The sequence below is a fragment of the Marmota flaviventris genome, chromosome 9, assembly GCF_047511675.1.
Source record: "Marmota flaviventris isolate mMarFla1 chromosome 9, mMarFla1.hap1, whole genome shotgun sequence".
NCBI lineage: Eukaryota > Metazoa > Chordata > Mammalia > Rodentia > Sciuridae > Marmota > Marmota flaviventris.
The window spans coordinates 43552343-43575244 of NC_092506.1; the positions used below are offsets into that span (position 1 = coordinate 43552343).

At 43.0% G+C, this 22902-nt stretch overlaps 1 protein-coding gene across 2 annotated transcripts in view; it reads right to left on the reverse strand.

Moving 5' to 3' along the window:
* Nav2 (neuron navigator 2) overlaps window positions 1-22902 on the reverse strand; it is a 378669-nt gene that overhangs the window by 111752 nt on the left and 244015 nt on the right. The window contains exon 11 of one of the 2 annotated variants that reach the window (XM_027936586.3): window positions 9134-9256. In XM_027936586.3, the coding sequence (XP_027792387.2) occupies window positions 9134-9256 (123 nt within the window). Of the gene's footprint in view, window positions 1-9133; window positions 9257-22902 lie in introns of those variants that run through there. The other variant, XM_071616336.1, reaches the window with a different exon arrangement.

The following is a 22902-nucleotide window of genomic DNA, read 5'->3' on the forward strand; positions in this document are numbered from 1 at the left end:
TGTCCTAGCTAGACACTGGTCTTATTCTATTCGATCTTATATTTTAGTAACTGAACTCACCGTGAGGTTGCTCTTTAAAAGTAACAAAGCTGGGGCTGGGGTTGGGGCTCAGTGGCACAGCACTCGTGTGAGGCACTGGGTTCAATCCTTAGTACCACATAAAAATAAATAAATAAAACACATAGAGGTATTGTGTCCATCCACAACTAAAAAATATATTTAAAAAAAAATTTAAAAAACAATATTTTTTAAAAAAGCGACAAAGGATTTTGTGGTATATATATTTTTTAGTTGTTGATGGACCTTTATTTAATTTATTTATTTATATGTGGTGCTAAGAATTGAATCCAGTGTCTCATACATGCTAGGCAAGCACTCTACCAAGAGCTACAACCCAGCCCCTACAAAGGATATTAAAGGAAACAAAAAAGAAATCCCACATGTATGATGAGATGAACAGGCCTGTTTGACACTTGGGTAGTGTTTCTAAAGGATCTTTTAAATCCTCACTGACCAAAACCCACTACAAGCAAACCTCCCTGCATTTTATTAGGATAGCAATAAGTTCCCAGCGTAGGCCCACAGTTAGCACTCGGAAAACGTCTCTTTAGCTCTTGGCACACGGGGTCACAATGTCTGACGAAAGTCTCTCTCGAGTGCAGGGACTCTGTCCTACTTATCTTTGGAGCCCAAAGGCCTGCTGCATGGGAGGTGCTCAGGAAATATTAAGCAATCATCAGCATTTTCAACAAGCTGTCACATATCAAAACATACTCCAAATACCTGGTTGACATACACCTGACCCACAGCACTGGATAAAATTCCTTAACAATTCAACTACCACATTCCTTACCCACCAGAAAGGCAATTATATCTGCTCACTCTGTCCCATCCAGAGGTGCTATTAGAGGCCATGGGGTCCGGGGGGTGGGGTGGGGTGGGCACTGTGCTTGACATCTGATAGGTATACAGTAAATATATGATTCATTGCCTGACATGGAGTTGATTGAAAAATAGGGCACGGATGGACATTAAGCTCAGGCTGTAATAAAACTGTGAAGTCACTGGTATAGTCAGCATGTTTTCTGTTCTCCTTGCAGACACATGGTAGAACTGCACATCCTTCTCCTTTGAATTTAAGTATATCCATGTGACTTTCTCTGGCCAATGACAAGTGAGTGGCTGTCCCGTGGTCATTCCTGTGCAGAAACTTTAAGAGACAGTGTGTGGTTCACTGTGCTCTCATAGTGATGGGGATGACCAGTGCTCTAAATGGAAATCCCTCTGGCATCCTGGGTCCCAGAGCCAGAAATGATATACAAGGCAGCCGCCCCGAACTGCCAGAGAGTCAGGGTGGGTTTTTGGAATGACTTGTTACACCTGCCCTATCCTAACTGATGCAAAGGCTTTCCCAGAAACCTAGATTAAAATACATGGAGTTATTTCCTGTTGTAGGACACATTTCTGCAGGGGCTTGGGGCCTATGTGGTGGGTTGCTGAGGGAATAAGCACAGAGAAACATTCTCTGTTCTGGCTCCTCTGTTTGGCCTCTCATTCCGGCTTTCATATAGCTAGACATCTTTTCATCCACACTTTAAGTACAAATTACCTTTAAATAACTGTTGAAAACACACAATTTACAGAAAATGGACTTTGAAGTTGTGATTCTGCTTCCCACCTGGCTGTGCTGTCACATGTGGTGTGACAGAGCTGGGGATGAGGTTAGGAATGTGGGCAACATGGTGTGGGAGAGTCTCGCGGGCCTGCCACACTGCTCTGTTCTTTCTTTCTTTCCTGAGAACAGTGCATGCACAAGGAATGAGACTCTGCAGGCTGTTCTGTCTCTTCTCTTCCTGACCCTCTGGAGAATTCCTTTGTGGTTTGAAGTGCAGATGGTTTGCTTCCTGTCAGCACCACCCTCCATTCAGCCCAGGTGGCCCCTGCCCACGGATTCTACAAGAAGCAGCTCTCACTTAAAAGGAAGCCAGTAGTACCCGCAGGAAAGTGGCCCTTGGGAAAGCCCAATGCCGTAATTACTACCCTGTTACCATGGAAGTAGAGGTTTGCCTCTAAGCCGCCTTTTATGAGCTTTAAAATGAAAATGACTTTCCATCTCTCCTCCTTTGTTTCTCCTGTCCACAATCAGGAGAGGAAAGGGGAAGAGAGATGAAAAGGAAACAGAATAAACATCACGGTCCCATGAGAACAGGTAGAACCCTTGAATGCAGGACTGAGAAAATGCTCTTGGGCACTAACAGGTGTCACGGAGAGTAACAAGGCACTCAAAAGGAGAGGGCGAGGAAAATGAGAAGAGAATGGGAGTGAGAGAAAGAGGGAGAAGGAGTGATTTATCAAGATCAAGTGACTGACCCAAAGATAAAATAGTATGTTACAAATCTGAAAGGGAGGGCGGCTTAAAGGCTCATGTGGTCCATTTTCACTTGGGCTACTAGGGAGCTCAATGATGAACTACCCCTCAAAAATGCCACCACGTAGAACCTTATGGTTAGTGTGTACGTATTCTCTATTTCTTCCTTTTCTACACATTATATTCTAACTTACAGTTCCCCCTGGTCCTAATGCTATATTGCTTTAAATTACAACTGTTCTTTTATCATCTAGTTATTATAAACTATTACAGAAAGAAGAGAACTTAGTTATGAGTAATTAAATAAAGAAAAGCAAGTTGCAGAGAGGTAGAGCCCAGACTGCCCTGAGTGGCTCACAGGGAGAGTGAAGAGCTTTTCTCTTTGATGCTTTACAAACACTTTCTCTGGGAGACAGGTATGAATTCCATCCTTGTTTTAGAGACCAAAAAAAAAAAAAAATCAAACCCCAGGAAGTTAAATGACTTGCATAAGAGAGAACTGGAACCAGGGTGTCCTTACAGAAAACCCCACATCTCTTCCTCCTTAGCTGCCTTTTGCAATATATCTGAGACCGTGTTACCAGTGCTATGCAGAAGACCTTGCTGTAATGATGGAAATGTGCTGTCTTGCCATCCAGCTGGGTCAGCCACTAGCCAGCTGGGGCTTCTAAGCACTTTAAATGTGGCTAGTGGGACTAAGAAATTAAACTTTTACTTTGTTTATTTTCATTATCCCCCCTCTAGTATTGGGTGTGAACTACATTCCCACGCCTTCCCCTGGCCCTTTTCCTTTGGACACAGGGTCTCACTAAGTTGCTTAGGGTCTCATTAACTTTCTGAGATTGATCTCAAACTTGTGATACTCCTGCCTCAACCTCTGGAAAATGGGATTACAAGTGTGCACCACCACACCCAGAAAATTTTTAAATTTTGAAACAGAGTCTCACTAAGTTCCCCAGGCTGGCCTGGAACTTGTGACCCTCTTGCATCAGCATCCTTCAGACCACTGTGCCTGATAAAGAAATTTTGGGATGACTGCAGAATCTTCACAGATTCTGGTGGCCCTGGATTTCCTAGGTCACTAAAGAGAAACATCAGCCCTTGTCTGGAATCTTGAAATTATGGACTCCTTCCCCCACTAACAACACGGCATTGCAATTGGTCAGAATTTGCAAACAGGAATCCCTACTTCAAACTTGCAAGGAGTGAGATGGTCCAGACTTCTGTACAAAAGGACCTTTTCCTTGAGATCTGAGGTCATTGATGGAAAAGGGGTGAGAACAAACCCATCTGCAGTGTCCATGTGCAAAAAGTCTGGGATGGGGAGAGACGAGTCAGGAAATATTCCTTCTCTCTTAATGCAAATTGCTTTGCACTATCCCTCAAGGATTTTTTCAAGAGTTTTTAGTGACTACAGTCTCATTTAAAAAGATGGTGCTGAGATAAGGGTGGGAGTTACTTAAGGAATTAAAAAAAATCTCTACAAGGAGAGCTCCCTAAAGGAGGTTAGCTGGTAGAGCACCGGGTGGGGATTGGGGTGGAGGAGATGGTAACAGGCCTGGGTTTGCAGCCCAGCTTAGATCCTCATTAGTGTAACCTGGAGCAAGTTTACGCTCCACCGCTTCAAGTCTATAAAACTAGGATAACACATCCTCTCAAAGGGTCAGGATAAATGACCTAATATTGGTAAGGTGATTGGCACAGTTCTTAGCAATCCATTAGGAAAAGCACAACTATTACTGTTTTTACTAGTTTCTGATAAAGTTTTCAACTGATTTTTTTTTTATTGCTGTTGTAGCAAACTACCATAAACAGAGTGGCTAAAAACGCTACCTTACAAATCTATAACTTCATGTTTCTAGAGTCATGGTGTCAGCAGGCTCTGTTCATTTCTGGAGGCCCCAGGGGAGCATCTGCTCTCTGCCTTTCCCTCTTCCAGAGGCACCTGCATCCTATGGCAGTGGTCTTCCTCCTCATCTCCAAGGCTGGCAATGGCAGGTCACCTCCCTGCCACATGGCATTGCTCTAGCCTCCTCTTCTGTCTTCCTTTTGTTCTTTCAAGCATCTTGTAACCACACGGAGCCCATTTGACCCAGAGCAATCTCTGTGTTAGTCAATAAGCAACCTTTCCTCCCCCCTGCTGTGTAACAACCTATCCACAGGTTCTGGAGATTCAGAGACGTAGACATTTGGGGGTGATTATTATGCCCATCACAGGTTTGGAATTGAGGGCAAAGGAAGAATCTCTTCCTATTTTTGCTCCTCTTCTTCTATGGATCTCAGAAGGGACTATGCCTAAGAAATAACTGGCTTGGAGACCTGTCCCTCCATCCAGTGTCCCCACTACTTCTGCCTGCTAACTGGGGTCCTCTGGCCTCGATTAAACTCTTCCCTCTGGGTTGGCTGGAATCTGTGAATGCACAGTTTGGCATCAGCTGGACCACTTTGTTCCATACAAATTATAAAGGCAAGCAGTGCCTGGGCTCTTGGAGTTCTTGTGACACTCTGGGTGAGGAGAGAGGGCTCAGTTTGGCAGACTTCTTGAATACCAAGTCACATAGTTACATCCTCATACCGTGGGACTCGCCCGAGAGTGGATCTCCCAATTCAAGCTGAAATTGGGACAGCTCTGAGCGCCAAGGCCCGGGCCCAAAGGTAGGCTGAGGAGACTACGGATCCGTAATGGCAAGAGCAATCTCAGTGCCTCAAATATTCATAATCAGAGGGTCAGGAAACACTTGAAATATGAAGGGGAAAATAATGCTGTCTCTTTTGCTCAGTTTCCTGGCACAATGTTGGAGGGCGATTTTCATTTTGTTACAGTCTCAGGACAACATTTCACCACAAACATTCGATTTTGCGTTCAGAAGTTGTGAAGTAATATGGCTTTGGTATCCCAAATAATTAGTCATTGGAGTTAACATCAGTGTTCTGATAGCTTGGAAGAAGGTGACCAATGAATTCCAGTCCTCCTGATCTAAGGTACACATGGAGGGAGCCTGACTTATGCTCTCCTGGTGCTCCTGATGACATGTGTGTTACCTTGGGGTGCCACTCAGGAGGGGGATCTAAATGCTTTCACCCATTGCTCACTAATGCGCAGGTGGGTGAAGGCTCCCAAGCACAGTGATGCTCTGGAGGGACCAAGAAAGGGACACACAAGTGGAAACCTCCCTAGAGCTGAGCTTTCAGCTGTCAAAGCACCCCAACTCCTGGAGTTCCAGAGCTTCTGAGGGGACAGCAGGGTGTGTAGGAACTAGCGGAAGTTCAACCAACCATCCTGCTCTCCATTAACCCAGTCTCTCTACCCCGCTTGCCCCATTTCTTCTTCCTCTGAAAGTACCTTTCATTTGTCTGCTATCTGGGGCCTGTGACATGCCACCTTGATTCATCCCTTTTGATCCTCCCATCTCAGCCCACTGGCTCTAGTTGGCTGGAAGTAGCCACTGATCAATATCAGGAAAGAACTGGAGAGTGAGAGGAGATCAAGGGGAGAATTGGCACTCCAAGTTTACTATCTTAATTTATAATTTCTCAAAAGCCAGCTGGTGACATACAAGATACAAACTGACATGGTCTCTATCTTTTAGACTCCAAAGGTACACATTCTTATCAGTTGCTTTTAATAACCCTAAAGACACAGCAGCTACATTCTGTTGCAAATAGCTAAGGTCTTTCTGGGAGGTCATGGTCCTTTAAAGTCTTAGGGAATAGCTGCTGTCCTCCTGAGCCACTGCCGAGGTCAGCGGTCTTCTCATCCATAGGGTGATCTGCCTTTCTCATGCTCGTCTTCCCTTTGCTGAAATATGGTCAGGTCTAATCTGTCAGAACGTTTCCTATTTCCTTTAGAGAACACATGATGTGGCCTATTGCTTATGTGTAAATCCATAAAGACTGGAGTTCCTTTCTATATATAACCTCCTAGAGGTTAAAAAGGAAGAATTCTGGTCACTTGTCTAATTTAAATTGTTGGAGAACATATTTCCAATTACAGAACAGGGCAAGAACAGCATTACTAAGTTGGAAACATTTGCACAGTCACCATCTGTGATATTTTTCCTTGATATTTCATAGTGAGTTGTTGTCTCATGCCTACATTATTTTTTAATTTTTTTAACTTTTTTTTTAAAGAGAGACAGAGAGAGAGAGACAGAGAGAGAGAGAGAGAGAGAGAGAGAGAGAATTTTAATATTTATTTTTTAGTTTTCGGCGGACACAACATCTTTGTTTGTATGTGGTGCTGAGGATCGAACCCAGCATCTCACACATGCTAGGCAAGTGCTCTACCACTTAGCTGCAATCCCAGTCCTGTACATTATTCTTACCTTAAGCAATATGTGTGAAATCATGGTTTGATGTGATAGTATTTAAAATATAAAAATTAAAATATAAATATTAGGAAAATTTCCCTATCTACCACCTAATATGATTTCCTGTATTACTGACATTAGCCTCCCCAACCTTGTGAAACACTTCTCTGGAATACAGACATAGAGATTTACATGGATAACTTTATATAGGCAAATCCACTACTATTTCAGCTTAGCCACAGATGAAGCATCACAATAGTCTGTTCACAGTAACTGGTGATTAAAAATTCAGCACATTCTAGAATAATATAAAATATCTCCCTTCCTGAAAGCCAGAAATTATATGATATAGTAAGAAATTTATAATAATTACTAAATCCTTTTTTCTTTGGTAGTACTGAGGATTGAACCCAGAAGTACTGTACCCTTGAAATAGTTCCCCAAATGTTGTAATTTGGGTAATACTGTTCTTGTCCTGGTAAATGGAAATATGTTCTCTAAAAAGATATAGGCCTTTTTACTTTTTATTTTGAGACAGGGTCTCCCTAAGTTGCCTAGGCTGGCCTTGAATTTGTAATCCTCCTGCCTCAGCCTCATGAGAAGCTGGGATTAAAGGTGTGTGTCACCGCACTAAACTTAAGTCCTAATTTTTTTTAAAGCCACTTGAGTTCTTTATTTAATATTTAACGGGTTATCCATTCAGTTTTGTGTGATCGCACCTCAGCATTCATCTGTGAAGGACTAGAATACACTGTTGTTGGTTTAATCATGCAGGCTAAACTAAAACAACATAACAAATGCTATCCATCTTTCCAACCCCACCCCCAATTCTCCATCATCAGAAGTAGAAAAAAGCTTGGCTGTGATCCATAATAATTCCATTAACCCTGCAATGAAGCATTAAATTAAACTGCCGAACCCACATTCTTCTCTTGCTACAAGGGGAAACGTACCTTGTAAGGCCTGCAGTTGTGCTAATAGATTTACTAACAAACTACATGATCACAGGAGAACACAAATAAGTGAAATAATTTGGCAAGTTGTGAACTCTCCAGTGGGGGTGCTGCAGCACCTGATGTGTTCGCCTCACCCCGCCCCCGATAATATTTAATAGAAAGATTTTAGTTACAGAGAGTTTAAGAAACAGAAGGAGCAATTTTCAAATGGTTCACGTTTCTCCCAAATTTTCCAACCAATACTTTTTTATTAATTACAGGGGGTGAAAAAAAAAGCTGACTTGAGCCAGAAATCTGGTGGAGAGCTTCTGTTATTCCTGATATAAATATAAATGAGCACCCTGGATACTGGGGGATTCTATGGAGGACATTTCAATTCAGTGGTAGAGAGTGGGCCGAAGCCCAAGTTCCTGACCACTAATCCAGGGCTCTCTGCCCTAGCCCAAGCTTTCTGGCCTTCCCCCTAGAGAATGTGAAGATTCCTCTGCAGCAAATTCCATTTCTGGGTGTGATTTTAGTGTCTGTCTCTTCAGTGTATTACCCTGTTTCTCGGAAGCCAGAGGATCACAGGAGTCACCCAGCTCTATGTCAAAAGCAAGTCCTTCTAGGAGAGTGGCTGGGACTTGACTTGTGCTACTTTCTGGATTTCTGACACTTGAGGGTGAACACCTAAAAGCGCAGTCATTTCAAAAAATTCCTATCTAAATTCCATGTTACATTTCATCAACCCAGAAGCAGAAAGAGGTCAAGTATGCCAGAAAATACTTCAACAGTCAGATCACTAAACAGTATTTGAAATCTGTACTGAGATCCAGAAATACAGGACACTGGAGCTGGAAGGGATCTTGGAAATCATACACTTCAACACCTTCCCTTAACAGGCTGCTCAAGGTCGTAGAATCAGTTTGTGTCAGAGTAAGGAGGAGAACCCTGGAGACCACAGTCATCCTCTTTCTCTACTTAGTGTGGTCTGAAGCTCCCCATCCCCGACAGTGGTGCCATGAAGCCTGATAGACCCCTATAAAGCCAACTACTGAGTTCAGCAGTTTAATGTGTATACCCACATTCTTAAGCCTCACCTCCTACTACCAAGCAACCGAGACATGATAAAGCCTGATTGGCCGAGGCCAAGCTTCCCTTCTGCACATGGACCTGCTGTTTATTGCAAGGTGCAATACCTAGAAAGCGCACTAGTGAGAGAGGAAGTGAGGCAGGTCCCCTAGGGCCAGCTGAACTGACACGGATGCTGTAGCAACAGACCAAACAACAACAAATCTACCCACACCTGAATTCCCTGTGCTCTCCCTGCCAGAAGCACCACCCTACAAAGAAGCCAGGCTCAAGAACTCAGCAGGCCTTTTCCACCTGCTGTACTGGTTCCTTTCTTCTCTTCCAGTCGAAGGGGCCCCAATCCACTCTCCCAACATCATGACCCTCATTTCTCAGGCCACTTTGGAGTCCCCTCTGCATCTGGCCAACCCCAAGCAGGGCGAGCTTACCTGTCAGCATCTCCAAGGCCCAGGGAGGTATTTCGTTGCAGGGTCTCACGCACCACAGCCATCCCATCAGGGAGCCGGTTCAGGCGACGGGTGTAGAGGCCAAGTCCACCATCGGTCATATACCTTTTAAAAGGAGAAGAGGATGATACATGTGTATGGTCAAAAGCATTCGCACTGACTTGTTATTCATATCCAGAAGCCCTGCGTGGCTAAGCCCTGCGTGCTCCAATGGGGGAAGAACTAAGGATTCCCTGAGGCTCTGTCACCAATCATAGCCCAAGGATAACTCAGCCACAGATTCAACCCAGAGGATCACCAGCTTGCTAGAGGAAAAAAAAATACTCAGCTTAATTAACCCAAACTCACAGGAATCTATGAAGCAGAAGGGAACTAGTGAATAAAATTAACTGTCAGATGTATCCATGACATACTTTTTAATGTCAGCAATTACACAAGCAGGTGTTTTACCTAAGCAATGTAAATGGAACTGACAAGTCATTAGCAAATTGTATGCAGAACTATTCCAGAGCAGTGCAGTGGGGAAAGCAGGCAGGAAAGAAAGGGGATTGTGGGGCTAGCAGAGCCCCCTTTATCATTATGGGCAAGTCACTTCTCTAGATCTTGGGAATATCATAGCTTGTTACATGTGGGAATCTTACAAGGAGTGTGTGAGGATAACTGAGGTAAGGAATACAAAGTGCTCTGCAATCTGTATAAATCCCTATAACTGGCAGGCATTACTATGGTTGTCATGGTCTTTGATACTGATATCTTAAGGGTTGTCACAAAACTATGTGAATAACTCTCGTGCTAATTTGCCAGATCTCTTGGTGATGCTCCAAATCTGTCTTCTGATGAAATCAGTGTTGTCGGGAAAGGAGGACCCCTGGAACTTTCTGAATAGATAGCTGACTGTCGACCAACCGGACGACTCCCTGAGAGCATAGCCACTGGATCAGGTCCAAAGCAGCTGTACCTCATATCTACCTGGCTCCTCCCCAGAGGCTCCAAAAGGAGATTGGTTATGTTAGAACAGAACAGAAGGCAAAGCAAAATTTGGGTAGAGCCAGAAACCAAATTCAGATCCCTATCGCTGCATAGCCCCATTGGATCACCTTGTAAGATCCCTGAAAACACAACCATACTATAGTTCAAGTTCAATAACATGTAGCAAAAGCCCCCCCCGAGTCATTATTTCTTGACACAGAATCAAATGAACTAAATTATAGAGGTTTTCCTGCCTTTGGCATTTCAGCTTAGCTTATATGGGGTAGGTCCTAAGGGTTCCTGATCCCTGAATATCTCTCACTTCTGACTGGGGACCCTCTTGGGATATGTTCTTGGAAGAACAGAACTGTGAGACGCTGTGGAGAACTAGCTACGCCAAGTGAGGGGCAGAGGAGAACGCCTTCCCTGGAGTAGCTGCTGTGATGAGCAGCTCCTAGTACTGGCCTAAGGAACTTTCATCAGGGCTGCTTCCCAGAGATCATCTCCAAATTGGGCAACCTGATGGCCTCTCTTCCTTCCTTAAGGACATTAGCAATCAGATGATGCAACACCAGCATGATGAAAACTACGAGTCAATCAACAAAGTGTTTGTGGTTGTGTGGACAAAACAACAGAATACAGTGAGTTTTTCACTCAACTATATCAACTTAAAAAGATAAAAGCTCTCTGCATATACTAAAAATGACTGTTTTGCACATTTAAAAGTGATGAATTTTTATAAGGGAGACCAGTAGGACAAAGAAAGGAATCAGGGAGAGAGGGTAGAGAAGGATGGGGGAGGTACTGGGGAGTAAAATTTAAAATTTATCAAATTGTGCTTTTTTTCTTTTCTTTTTCTTTCTTCTTCTTCTTCTTTTTTTTTTTTTTTTTTTTGGTACCACGGATTAAACCCAGGGGAGCTTAATCACTGAACCACGTTCTCAGCCATTTTTATTTTTTATTTTAAGACAGGGTCTTCCTAAGTTGCTTAGGACCTTGCTAAATTGCTGAGACTGGCTTTGAACTTGCCATCCTCCTGCCTCAGCATCCTGAGCTGCTGGGATTACAGGTGTATGCCACCAATGCCCAGCAAAATTATGCTTCTATGTGTAAAGAAATACTCCAAATAAAACCTAGCATATTGAATAATTAATAAGCACTAATAAAGATTTTTTAAAGTGGTTAATTTTATGGTATATAAATTATATCTCAATAAAGGCAAAAATGACTAAAATTACAGTAGTTAAATCATAACTTGTATAATTGCTTTTTTCATTTTTAAAATTTTAATTGGTTATATATGACAGCAGAATATGTTATAATTCATAGTGCACATACAGAGCACAATTTTTCATATCTCTGGTTGTACACAAAGTAGAGTCACACCATTCGTGTCTTCATACATGTACTTAGGGTAATGATGTCCATTTCATTCCACTGTCTTTCCTACCCCCACGCCCCCTCCCTTCCCCTCCCTCCTCTTTCCCCCTTTGCCCTATCTAGAGTTCATCTAATCTTCCCATGCATAATTGCTTTTTAATGTTTCTCTCACAAGGGACAGTAAGCTCCCTGAAGGCAGGAATTATTCTTTTTTGTTCAAATCTATATCCTGTATGTCTCACTCATTCTAAGTACTTACTAAATCTCATTTTTGTTGAACAAATGAATGAAGCATGAAGACACAGCCACAGGTCAGAATCTAGCTAAAACTTTCTGCAAGAACACTGATTTCAGGTTCTTCCTCCTTTTAAATGTTAGTAAACTTGACATCTAAAACATGGCAAGGCAAATGAAACCTTTTATCTGCCACTATATCCCCATCCCTCCATCTATCCAGCTGTCTGTCTATGCATCCAACTTTACAACAGATGTAGTGACTAGTGACTCAGTGCACAGCCGTGGGCTACATGCATCCACCCCATAACCAGCAATAAGGAGATAAAAAACACCTACCCTCAAATGCAGTAACTTGACAAGGGCTGCACTTTTTATATTAAATATCCTTTCAAGGAGAATACAGTGGAAGTTCTTCAAAATGCCATCTTGTGTACCATTAAATGAGGCAGTTTAAAAAATACACACACACACACACACACACATACATATAAAAATTTTTTTAGTTGTCAATGGACTTTTATTTTATATTTATTTATATGCAGTGCTGAGAATCGAACCCAGTACCTCACACATGCTAGGCAAGCACTTTACCATTGTGCTATAACTCCAGCCCTAAATGAGATAGTTTAATTTTGATTTTAGCAAAGACTGCCCAACCAGCTACATAAACAAAAAGTTTTCGACTGGGGAGATCTTGTCAAAGGACAACTGAACTAATTTTAGCATTCAGTTCCCTGCTGGATTTTTATTGCTGGTGAAACAACACATACGGTTGGGCAATTAAATGCACCTGGGCATGGACTCAGGGCCCACACAAGCATCCTCCTGGTTTGTTGCTAAGGCCGGAGAGAAGAGTCTGGTAAGCATTACAGAGATGAAAGATCAACACATGCTGCAGCCTCCCACCCAGTAATACTCAGGTACAATGTGGTTTTGCCGGAAAATGACGACCTACGAGGGTGAGAGGGCCCCAGAGAGATGCGACTGAATGCTGCTGGGAACTGACTTTTTCTGATAGAGGAGAGGGTAAGGGCAAGGATAAAGCAGGATCCTCTGCCTTCTCAAACATGCACCAAGAACAAAAGCCACAGAGATGAATCCAACTAATCTGGCAACAATTCTATTTCATTCACCATGGGCACCTGGGAGTGAGGCAGATGGGTGAGGAAATGGGGAATTGACCTCTTCACCCAGTTGTTTATAATAATTTATTCAATCATATTTTTAAGATACTAGTCTTCAAAATGAGTTCTTTTGTATGTCCCTAGGAGGGAGCACAGTACCGGAGATGGAGTTGTCCTTAGAATCTACCTCGCTTCCAAGAATCCCAATTTAAAATATTTGTTTCTATAAAGGAAACGGAGAGGGAAGGATAAGATTACATAAAGAACCAATCAAATTCAAATTAATAAGTGAGTGAAAGGAAGCCTAGTAAAGTAGAGGAAGGAGAAAGAGATATGGGAGGGAAAAGAGGGGATTATTTCATGCATGTATGAGTTTGTCGGGATGAATCCAACTATGGATAACCATAGAGCGCCAATAAAAAAATAAAATATTTCTAAATTAGCAACCACCAATTACAATAGTTGGGTTTACAAAAAACTTCATATATGCTTTTAAATGACTCATCTAGTCTTGGTGAAAAATGCATGTTTTTGTTGGACCTAAATTTGTATTGGGATTGGCTACTGAAAACATTATAACAGACCGCCTGGACAAAGTTAATCCCTTAACAAAGCATAATTTGCAGATGAAGCAGTTATGGCTGTGTTCATCTGAAACACTGGGCACGCCCAGAGGTGTCAAAGAGGCTTGTGTCCCCGAAGGATCAGGAAGACAGGGAGCAATGGTTTCACCCATCTCTAAGAGCTTACCAGGACACTCATACTGGGTGGACATGATATGACTTGCCTGAGGTCACAAGCAAAGGAACCAGTGGATCCTGGACTGAATCCCAGAGCACCAGTGTCACACCTCCTCCTCCTTGGGGAAATAAATAATTAGTTCTAGAGTCTAATGAGGAGATGGTAACATCTAAAGTTTGTTGATGGGGTTCCTGCTTAGGCTGACAAGCTACTGAACAATTTCTGTGTTATCCTCCTGAGTTCTGCAGTGATGGGTGGTGGGGGCTCTTTGCTTCCATCTTCCAAAGCTCCCCAGAGTCTGGATGGAGAGAACAGGATACTTGACTTTGCTAAAGGGACAAAGTATCTGAGAATTTTTCCTGCATTTCTAGGCCACCCCTGGGTGGTCCATAAGCATCAGAGTTAGGGACATGACACACTCTTGGTAGAGCTAGGGTTCAAATATGTCCTCTGCCTCTTGCTAGCTGAGGGACACGGTACATATCATGGCTAATGAGAACTAACCACACTGGATACTTACTGGGTACTGTGCTAAGTACTTCACATAACTTATGGCATTTAATCTTCAAAAGAATCTGATCAAGTGTATTAATCTCCATTGTCCAGATAAAGAAAATAAAGCTGTGGCCAAGATCACAGCACAGGAAGGTGGATTCAAATCCCAACTTGGTCACACTGTGGTGTAATCTGGGCTTCAGTTTCCTCATCTGTAAACTGTGAGACTACAGATTCATCCATAGGGTTATGATGAGTTACATGCATGTATACATAGCCTGGGGCCTGGCACATGGGGGACTATTTCATAATTATTACCTGCTGTTTCCATCATCCGCTGTAAGTGCCTATATCACACCACAGTGATGAACCATGTCCCCTTTCTAATGCCAAGATACTATCAGTCTCTGTGCTGGGGAGTGGTTATGAAAGACTGAGTTTCTGCCCTGCTGACACTCAAAATCTACTAGGGACTAAGATAACTCTGCTACCACATGCAGAGTGGCATAACAAATGAATGTATGACAGGCTCTGAGGAGCATGACGGATGTCACAGAGGAGTGCTATGAAAGGTGGTACTGAACGTGGCAGGGGAGTTTGCCCATCAAAGGAGGAGCCATCTGGGCTCATGGATAACAAGTGCAAAAGCAGGGAGAAATGGAAGAGGTGGGTGTGTTAAGGAAGGGTGAATAGGGTGCTGTTGCTGGAACACTGGAAACAAAGAGGAGACCTGGGCTGCATGGGGCCTGGGGCCTGGCCATGAAGAGCTTGGATGTCCGGCCGGTTGAGGCTGAAACCTGTAAGTCAGAGGCACTCAGCAGAGATGTGATAGGCTCTGGCTTCTATTTCAAGGAGAACACTGACCTGTCCTATCCCTGTCTCTTTATACTCCATTTTTAGTGAACATCTTCTCGCCGATATTTCCTTCTACAGATTTTTCAGAGCATACGGCTTCTAAATTCTGGGTCATCCCAGACCTTTGAGAAGTGACTGGACTTGTAGGGTAGACCTCACCAAGACTCTATAGAGACCTGCGAAGACAACTTGCTGATGACAGGAACTTTCTTGATAAAATCTTGATAAAACCTTGCTACAAAAAAGTTCTGGAATCTAAGGGGGCCTGTTAGAACAAGTACACCAGATTTTGAGTCTAGGTTTCAGTAAATCAATCTCTTCCCCTTTTTTAAATGTAATGATGCAACAATGTGGAACCAAGTGAAACAGGCTGTGCGAGTCACCTCTAGAAGGAGGGAAAGGGGTTTCTCATTTCCAAAGTTCACAGTTCAACACAGCCTAAGTAAGGCAACCTGTCACTAATCTCAAAAGAAATCACCTGTCAAGAACTGGGGGAGGTGAGAAGGGACAGGAAGGGAAAGAAATGTGTACCAACTTGTTCTAGTCAAGTGCCTTTCCAATAGAGCATGACATTTAAAAAAACAAGACAAAACAAAAAAAAAAAAAAAATACAACTCTCTACACAAATACAAAGAGAAAAATCTAATCAATCTAGGTGTTTGCTTTTCTTCAAAGGCATGTTAGGCTGTCTATATTCTTTGTACACACTTCTGGTTTAAATGTGAACATAGTAAAGGAAAATGGATCAAAACCATTGTGTGTATGTAATATTACTTGCCAATATCAACATAAATATATGAACACATACATCAACACATACTTTGTTGCACTGGTAGGAAAAAAAAAAAAAAAGAGATGTGGACTGATAAAAAGCCCCGGCTGCTGCACCATGTCACCAGCGTCCAAATCCCCAAGCAGGATAAGCTCTCATGGTGCCCCTCTGCTTGGTTACAACACGGCATGACATTTATTCTCTGAGTTTATTAGGATGTAAATTGAGTTGCTGCACAAACCTGTAAAAGGATCCTTTTAGTTCAGGGGCTCTTAGAAGTCAAATGAATAAACTTCACTCTGGGTCATAGAAGGATAAACCAAGGAGCTAGTCTAGCAAAGCTGCATAAATCCCTTTGAAGAATGCTGACCTTTACCAAAGAAAAGCAGCTGCTACGTTTGACTTAAGGGAGGAAGAGAAAGCATCTGAAATGCAAAAATATGATTGGGAAAAATGGGTCCAATTTTCCACTGATAATTATAATACTGCCTTGCGAAAATTTAGACGAATACTTAAAATTTTGCTTTGGAAGCCACTTTGTTCTCAAAGAGTGTTTAGGCACGGATGCTGAGGCAAATGTGGCATATTTCATTTAACAAACCTTCTTATTCCACATGACAAGTACAGAGACATATCACAGTGATGCTAATATTCTTGGTATGTTTTAAAATTAAATAAAGGTGAGTCCCATTTGAAGGACATGGTGTTGCTCCTTCTTGATTATGGGTCACCCCAAACTGATACAAAAATGACAAATAAAAAAATAACAGCAGTCTCTGGAGAAAGTCCAAGGTCAAAGTATTTTTCTCATTTGATCCCTTGGTGGTGATGGGACTGAAACTCTAAAGGCTCCAGACTGAACAACACCACAGTCAAGACACACATAGTAGGGGTGGGGGAGAACACTTATTTTTCAGAAAGGAAGGAAGGAAGGAAGGGAGGGAGGGAGGGAGGGAGGGAAGGAGAGAGGAGAAAGAGAAGGAGGGAGGGAGGGAAGAAACAAAGAAAGACTCATCTTTTATTTCTGTGCCTTAGTGGCCAATTCTTCCAGCACCAGCTCATACTTCCTTGGCGCTCAGGCCTTTTGGGAAGCCCTTCCAACAACCACTGGGGCACAGGCAGAGGGGAGTGTGGGCTGGACCGCCCTGTCACCATTTCCTACCTTTCGGCACCTAGGACTCCTGGCTCTTCGGGATGTGACCAAGCTTCTATCACTTTGCTTGTTTTAGGAGCAAGGTTCAATTTATGTCTCTAGCCACACCTTCCCATGTTTCTTTTGCTCAGTGCCGGAGCAGTCTCTTGTGGCCATACTATGTGCTGCCTTGTCTTGAATCACAGGATATGAGGAAGGCAAGCAGAGGTTACAGCTGGTCAGTTTCTTTAATGGCCACGAGCTGCCCATCAGAAATGGTTACAGCTCAAGCAGCACCACCTTTTCCTGCATTTCACTTCAATCTCGTTGAGTCCTGGCTACAAAGAGAGCCAGATAGGCTGGGAAAGCCCTGCTCAACTCTCTGGTGCAAGGCTGTAGGCGACTCTGACTTGTCCTAGTGAGCAGAGCGTGCCTCCCCAGGGAGCACTCCAACAGACGTAGCTAAGCTAATCAGACAAGGGCTCAGCTCCAGTGAGCCATCAGCAGGGCATGGGGACAAAGGCAGCAGAGGGAAAGGGCAGGCCTGAGGTAAGGAGGAGTCAGAAGGTCCCAGGGGCCCCCAAAGGAGGCCTCACTCTAGGAAACAAGTCAGAATTTAGTCACTTCTATTCCCTAAATCTAGGAGCTGGAGAGAAGCTTGGGAGAGAACAGAAGGCACACCAAGAAGGTCTGCAACAAAGCTAGCATGGGCCTCAGCCTCTACTTGGTACTCAAAGGATGGGCCATGAATGCCTTCGGCATCACCTGGCAGCTTTTTAGAAATGGCATAACCCAGATTTTCTGAACCAGACTCTGTACCTCAACAAGTTTCCCAGGCAATGCAGATGTATGTTGAACAACAAGAAGCACTGGGCTTGGGCAGCAGTCTCTGTGGGGATTGTTCATGGCAGTGAAAATGCAAGTGTTTCTATTCATTTCTTATTATGGTCTTTTTGAGTCTCATGTTTTAGAGTAGATGCAATATTTCAATGACGAGGCACATATGTATTTTTAAAACAAATACAACCAAAAGGAAGACAGATGGTCCTAATTTTTTTTCTGAAGTTATGGACACTATGAAAAACAAGTGGAAGCTAAAGTCCCCATAATATTTATGTGGGGACATTGCATGCTGTTTGAGTCAGCTCTAGGTTCCAAGTTAGCAATGCCTCTACCCAAGCAGGGCCAATGTGAACCTGGCTGAGTGAGTTCCTTCGACATATTCTTCGACTGAGAGAGACTTTTGTTTTGTTTGCTATAAGTGGATTCAGTAGTTATACATGGCCTTGCTATAGTTCACATGTCACCCTGAATTTTAGCACACAGTCTCCATTTCATCACTGCATGGGTCTTGCTCTCACCTAACTCCCAGAAAAGGAGTGATGGATCAAGTGGGAATTTTTCTGCAGAGTGGTAAAACATGCTACCAAGAATGATACACTTCTGCATAATGCCATGGTGGCGCACGTCTGTAATTCCAGAGACTCAGGAGGCTGAGGCAGGAGGATCATGAGTTCAAAGCCAGCCTCAGCAACTTAGCAAGGCCTAAGCAACTTAGTGAGACCCTGTCTCTAAAAAAAAAAAAAAAAAGGTGGTGGGGGGGGCTGGGGGTATGGCTCAGTGTTTAAGTGGCCCTAGGTTTAATCCCTAGTACCAAAAAAAAAAAAAAAAGAAAAAAAGCCATTTGACTTTCTGTAAGTCTCACAAAATTCCAACTAACACTAATTTCCAGAGCATTTAAGCTAAGCTTACCTAAATGCCATAAGAATTTTAATTTTAAAAAAGCCATAATTGTGCTAATAACATACATACTTAAACACACAGAGAGCCAAAGATGATAACAATAGCATACTTCTCACCCTGTTTAAATAAATAGACACATGTAAAATGTAAAACTTTCATTATAGTCCATGACTATGCTTGTTTAAAATGGGAGTACCTGGGTGCCCTTCTGAATAAATGCTGCATGTGTTGGAAATTGGACAGTCCCGTGTCTGGAATTTAGTCTTGCCTGAATTCTCTTTATTGTGGTTCAACTGTCAGTGTGGGATTGCAGCAAATATTTCTAGCACAAGAAGGAAGCTTTTTGTCCACCCTGTGAAAGATGAAACACATCCTAACACACAGGAGACAGCTCTCTAGACAAAGCCCCTTTAAGCTCTTTCTTGGCATGAAATAGACGGTGAAAGGAGACGGACTGATATCCAGGAAGTCTCAAACCTTAGAAAACACCTGACTCATCTGGGGGAATGGAGAAAAATACATACTCTCAGGCCCTGGCTTCACAGAGACAGGATGTCTTTAGTGGGGTTCAAACCCTGAAATTTTTGAAAATATAGACTTTAGGTTGAGAGCCTTTTTAAGAAAAACTATACAGAAAGTACAGAGTTCCCTTATTTTTTCCCTTCCAACTTCTGAACTACTTTAACATTTTGCATTAGGGTGGCATATTGTTTTTTTTGTTTTGTTTCGTTTTGACCAGGGATTGAATCCAGGGGCACTCAATCACTGAGCCTCATCCCCAGCCCTTTTTAAACTATTTTATTTAGAGACAGTGCCTCGCTAACTTGCTGAGGCTGAGGCTGGCTTTGAACCCCTGATCCTCCTGCCTCTCATCCTCCCAAGCAGCTGGGATTACAGGAATGTGCCACTGCACCCGGCTACATCGTTACATCTGATGAACCAATATTGCTAATTATTAACTAAAGTCCACCACTGACACCAGGTTTCACTCTACATTATACAGTTCTATGGGTTTTGATAAATACTTAATGTCATGTATTCACCAGGATAGTATCATAGAGTGTAACACTAACACCCTAAAAAAAAAAAAAAAAAAAAAAAAACACCCTGTGCTCTATCTCTTCATCTCCCACACTGCCTTCATTTAAAATAAATATGTGAGTAATTCTCTTTGTCAGATGAAACTGTCAGAAACACTGCCTTAAATCTGGAAAACAGCTAGATGGGCACCAGCTTCCTTAACGATTAGCTGCCTCAATGTGACTACAGCAACATGATAATTTAAATGTCAAATCCTTACAGTAACTAGTCTTGGCCTCTTCTTGGTGTTAAGGGGACAAGGTCCACATTAACAGTACCTAGGTTAAAGCTGATCACTGATGTCCCCTCCATCTGAGATCAGGGCTTGCTGACAAAGAGTTGGTAGAACTCTTAAGTTTCTTCCAAAATATCAGTGCACTCATGGTCTGGATGTAAGGAACTACTGGCCTCAAAGAAGTCCACCTGGAAATCCAGGTGGCTAGCCCGGGCAGGAGGGAGCAGCGTTTGGTAAGCTGAATTCACAGCACTATGGATACCACATGGGTGGCTCATCACAATCAGATGTCCCTATCTTGGAAAAGCCTCCTACATTGTCAAAAGAGTCCTTCCTCCCAAGCACTTCCACAACATGGACACATGCTTGCCAACTCTCTGTAGGCTGCTATACCTTATCAATCCTGGGGTCACAGAGAGGGGCTCCCCAAGCCCCAAATTGCTCTGTGTCATAGGTTCACTTTTTCCATTAAGTCAGCAGAATTTCTGTTGGTTTTGAAGACTGTGCAGATGACTAGAGCCCTGGGGTGGGAGTCACACATCCAGTGTCTCTTTCTTTATGGTTTCACATCAACAGCCCCAAGTAATAATCACAGTCTCTACCAAACCCAGGAGGAACCAGCTGGCATTTGGTTTAGGTCATGCAAGCTTCACCTTGTTGGGCTGGGGATGTGGCTCAAGTGGTAGCGTGCTCGCCTGGCATGCGTGCGACCCGGGTTCGATCCTCAGCACCACATACAAACAAAGATGTTATGTCCGCCAAAAACTAAAAAATAAAATATTAAAATTCTCTCTCTCTCTCCCTCTCTCTCTCCCAAAAAAAAAAAAAAAAGTTTACCTTGTCTAATCTACATTGCAGCTGAAAGAAATGCTAAAGTACACTGAGAAAGGATGAAGGAGGAAGGTGCCTAACTTGTCACTGGGAGATGGTCCCTTCTGCAAAACCAAGGCACAAAGCAGGCATTGGGATCATCACCCAAACTCAGCGTCTGAGGGACAGAGAGCTGCAGGAAGGGCTGTACTAGAGCCACCCACAGGCCTTTCCCTTAGAGGTGGCCTGAACTTGAGGTGGAAGCAAACAGGTAGGTGTTTGCATAGGGTTCAGCAAGGGCCAAAGCAGGGAGAGGGACCAGAAAAGGATTCTTAGAGGAAAGAATCATCAAGTGGCATCCTGAAAGTGTTTGCCAGGTAGCCTTGGGCTGGGGTAAGGAAGTCAGTTCACACAGGCATGCAACTACAAACACAGAGGATCTAAAATGTAAAAGGAATTCAGGGTGTGGTTTCAGACGCTTTCTCCCAGGTAACATGTTCATCAAGGTAATGATGATTATCCTAGAATTCAGTCTAAATGATTCAAGCCAAGTGCAGTGGTGCATACCTGTAATCCTAGTGGCTCGGGAGGCTAAGTCAGGAAGATCCCAGGTTCAAAGCTAGCCTCAGCAATAGCACTAAGCAACTCAGTGAGACCCTGTCTTTAAATAAAATACAAAATAGGGCTGGGGATGTGGCTCAGTGATCAACTGTCCCTGAGTTCAATCCCCAGTATTCCCTTCCCCACAAAAAATGGGATTCAATAAATATACCCCCAATAGAAACAGATGCATAGAACTCTGGCCTTCAAGGGTAGAGGATGAATCCAAAATTAAGTGACTTTGGGATACTCAAATTCTCCACTGCTAGATCCAGCAAGAACAGAAGATAGCTGGGTACAGTTGTGCATGCCTGTAATCCCAGCAACTAGGGAGGCTGAGGTAGTAGGATCCCAAGTTCAAGGCCAGCCTCAGCAATTTAGCAAGGCCCTAAGCAACTTAGTGAGACCCTGTCTCAAAATAAAATATAAAAAGGGTTGGGGGTATAGCTCAGTGGCAAAGTGCCCCTGGGTTCAAACCCTAGTACCGAACAAACAAATAAACAAACAAACAAACCCCTCTCCCTCAAACCCAAAGACACAACAGCTGACCACACAGGATGCCTGAGCCTATTCACTTCTGCACATGTCTCTGTGCACAGGGTCACCTTAGAAACAGTACCCAGTCAGCCACCAACACTGTTGGTTCTCTGTGGGAGCAGGCTGACCTCTGGCGGTCTAAAAGCCGTACTCAATGTTAAACATTTATCATTTTAAACAAACAAATAAAAAGGACCAATTTCTTAATGATATGTTCTATAGCTAAAGTTTGACAACACTGTTGCTGATGTGGACTTACTAATGATATTGGGATTCTAAAAAGCCACACCTATTCTCACCCTTCCACACTGTACCTCTTGCCCTCAAATCAGACTGTAATATTTGTTCAAAAGGGGGCCTGAACTTAAAAAGTAAGTTTGTAAAACACTGAGCTAAAACACCTGAAAATTGAGAAGTTCATATTTTTAACTAAGTAAAATTCTAAATCTCTCTGGGTATGGTAGCACGTGCTTGTAATTCCAGTGATTCAGGAGGCTAAGGTAGGAGGATCACAAATTCAAGGCCAACTTCAGCAACTTAGGAAGACTTTGTCTCAAAATAAAACTTAAAATGGGCTGGGGGTGTAGCTCAGTGGTAAAGTACCCCTGGGTTCATTCCAAAAACTGAAAAAAAAAATAATAGTAAGATTCTAGACCTCCATACTGATGATCCCCAAATGTGTTATATGTCCATGAAAGTGGCTTGTGATATATTCATGTAGGAAACAAGACTTTGGCTGAGGTGTTACAGATGGGCCCATCCATACCCTGGGCCAGGACGGGCACATCTCACAGCTGTAAAAAGACTTTTGAAGTACCCAAAGATGAATCCCAAGCCTTCCTCCCCTTACCTACTGTACCCTTACCACCCCAACCTCCAAGAAAAATGCTGCACCACCTAATCCTGGAAAGAGCCCATGGTGGGAATTCTTAAAATCTTAAAAAAAAAAAAAAAAATCAAAGTCTTAGAGTGAAAAGTCATCTTATGTAAACCAAGAATCAGAGGAAAAGAGAAAATGTCAATCAGCAAGTGACATCCAGG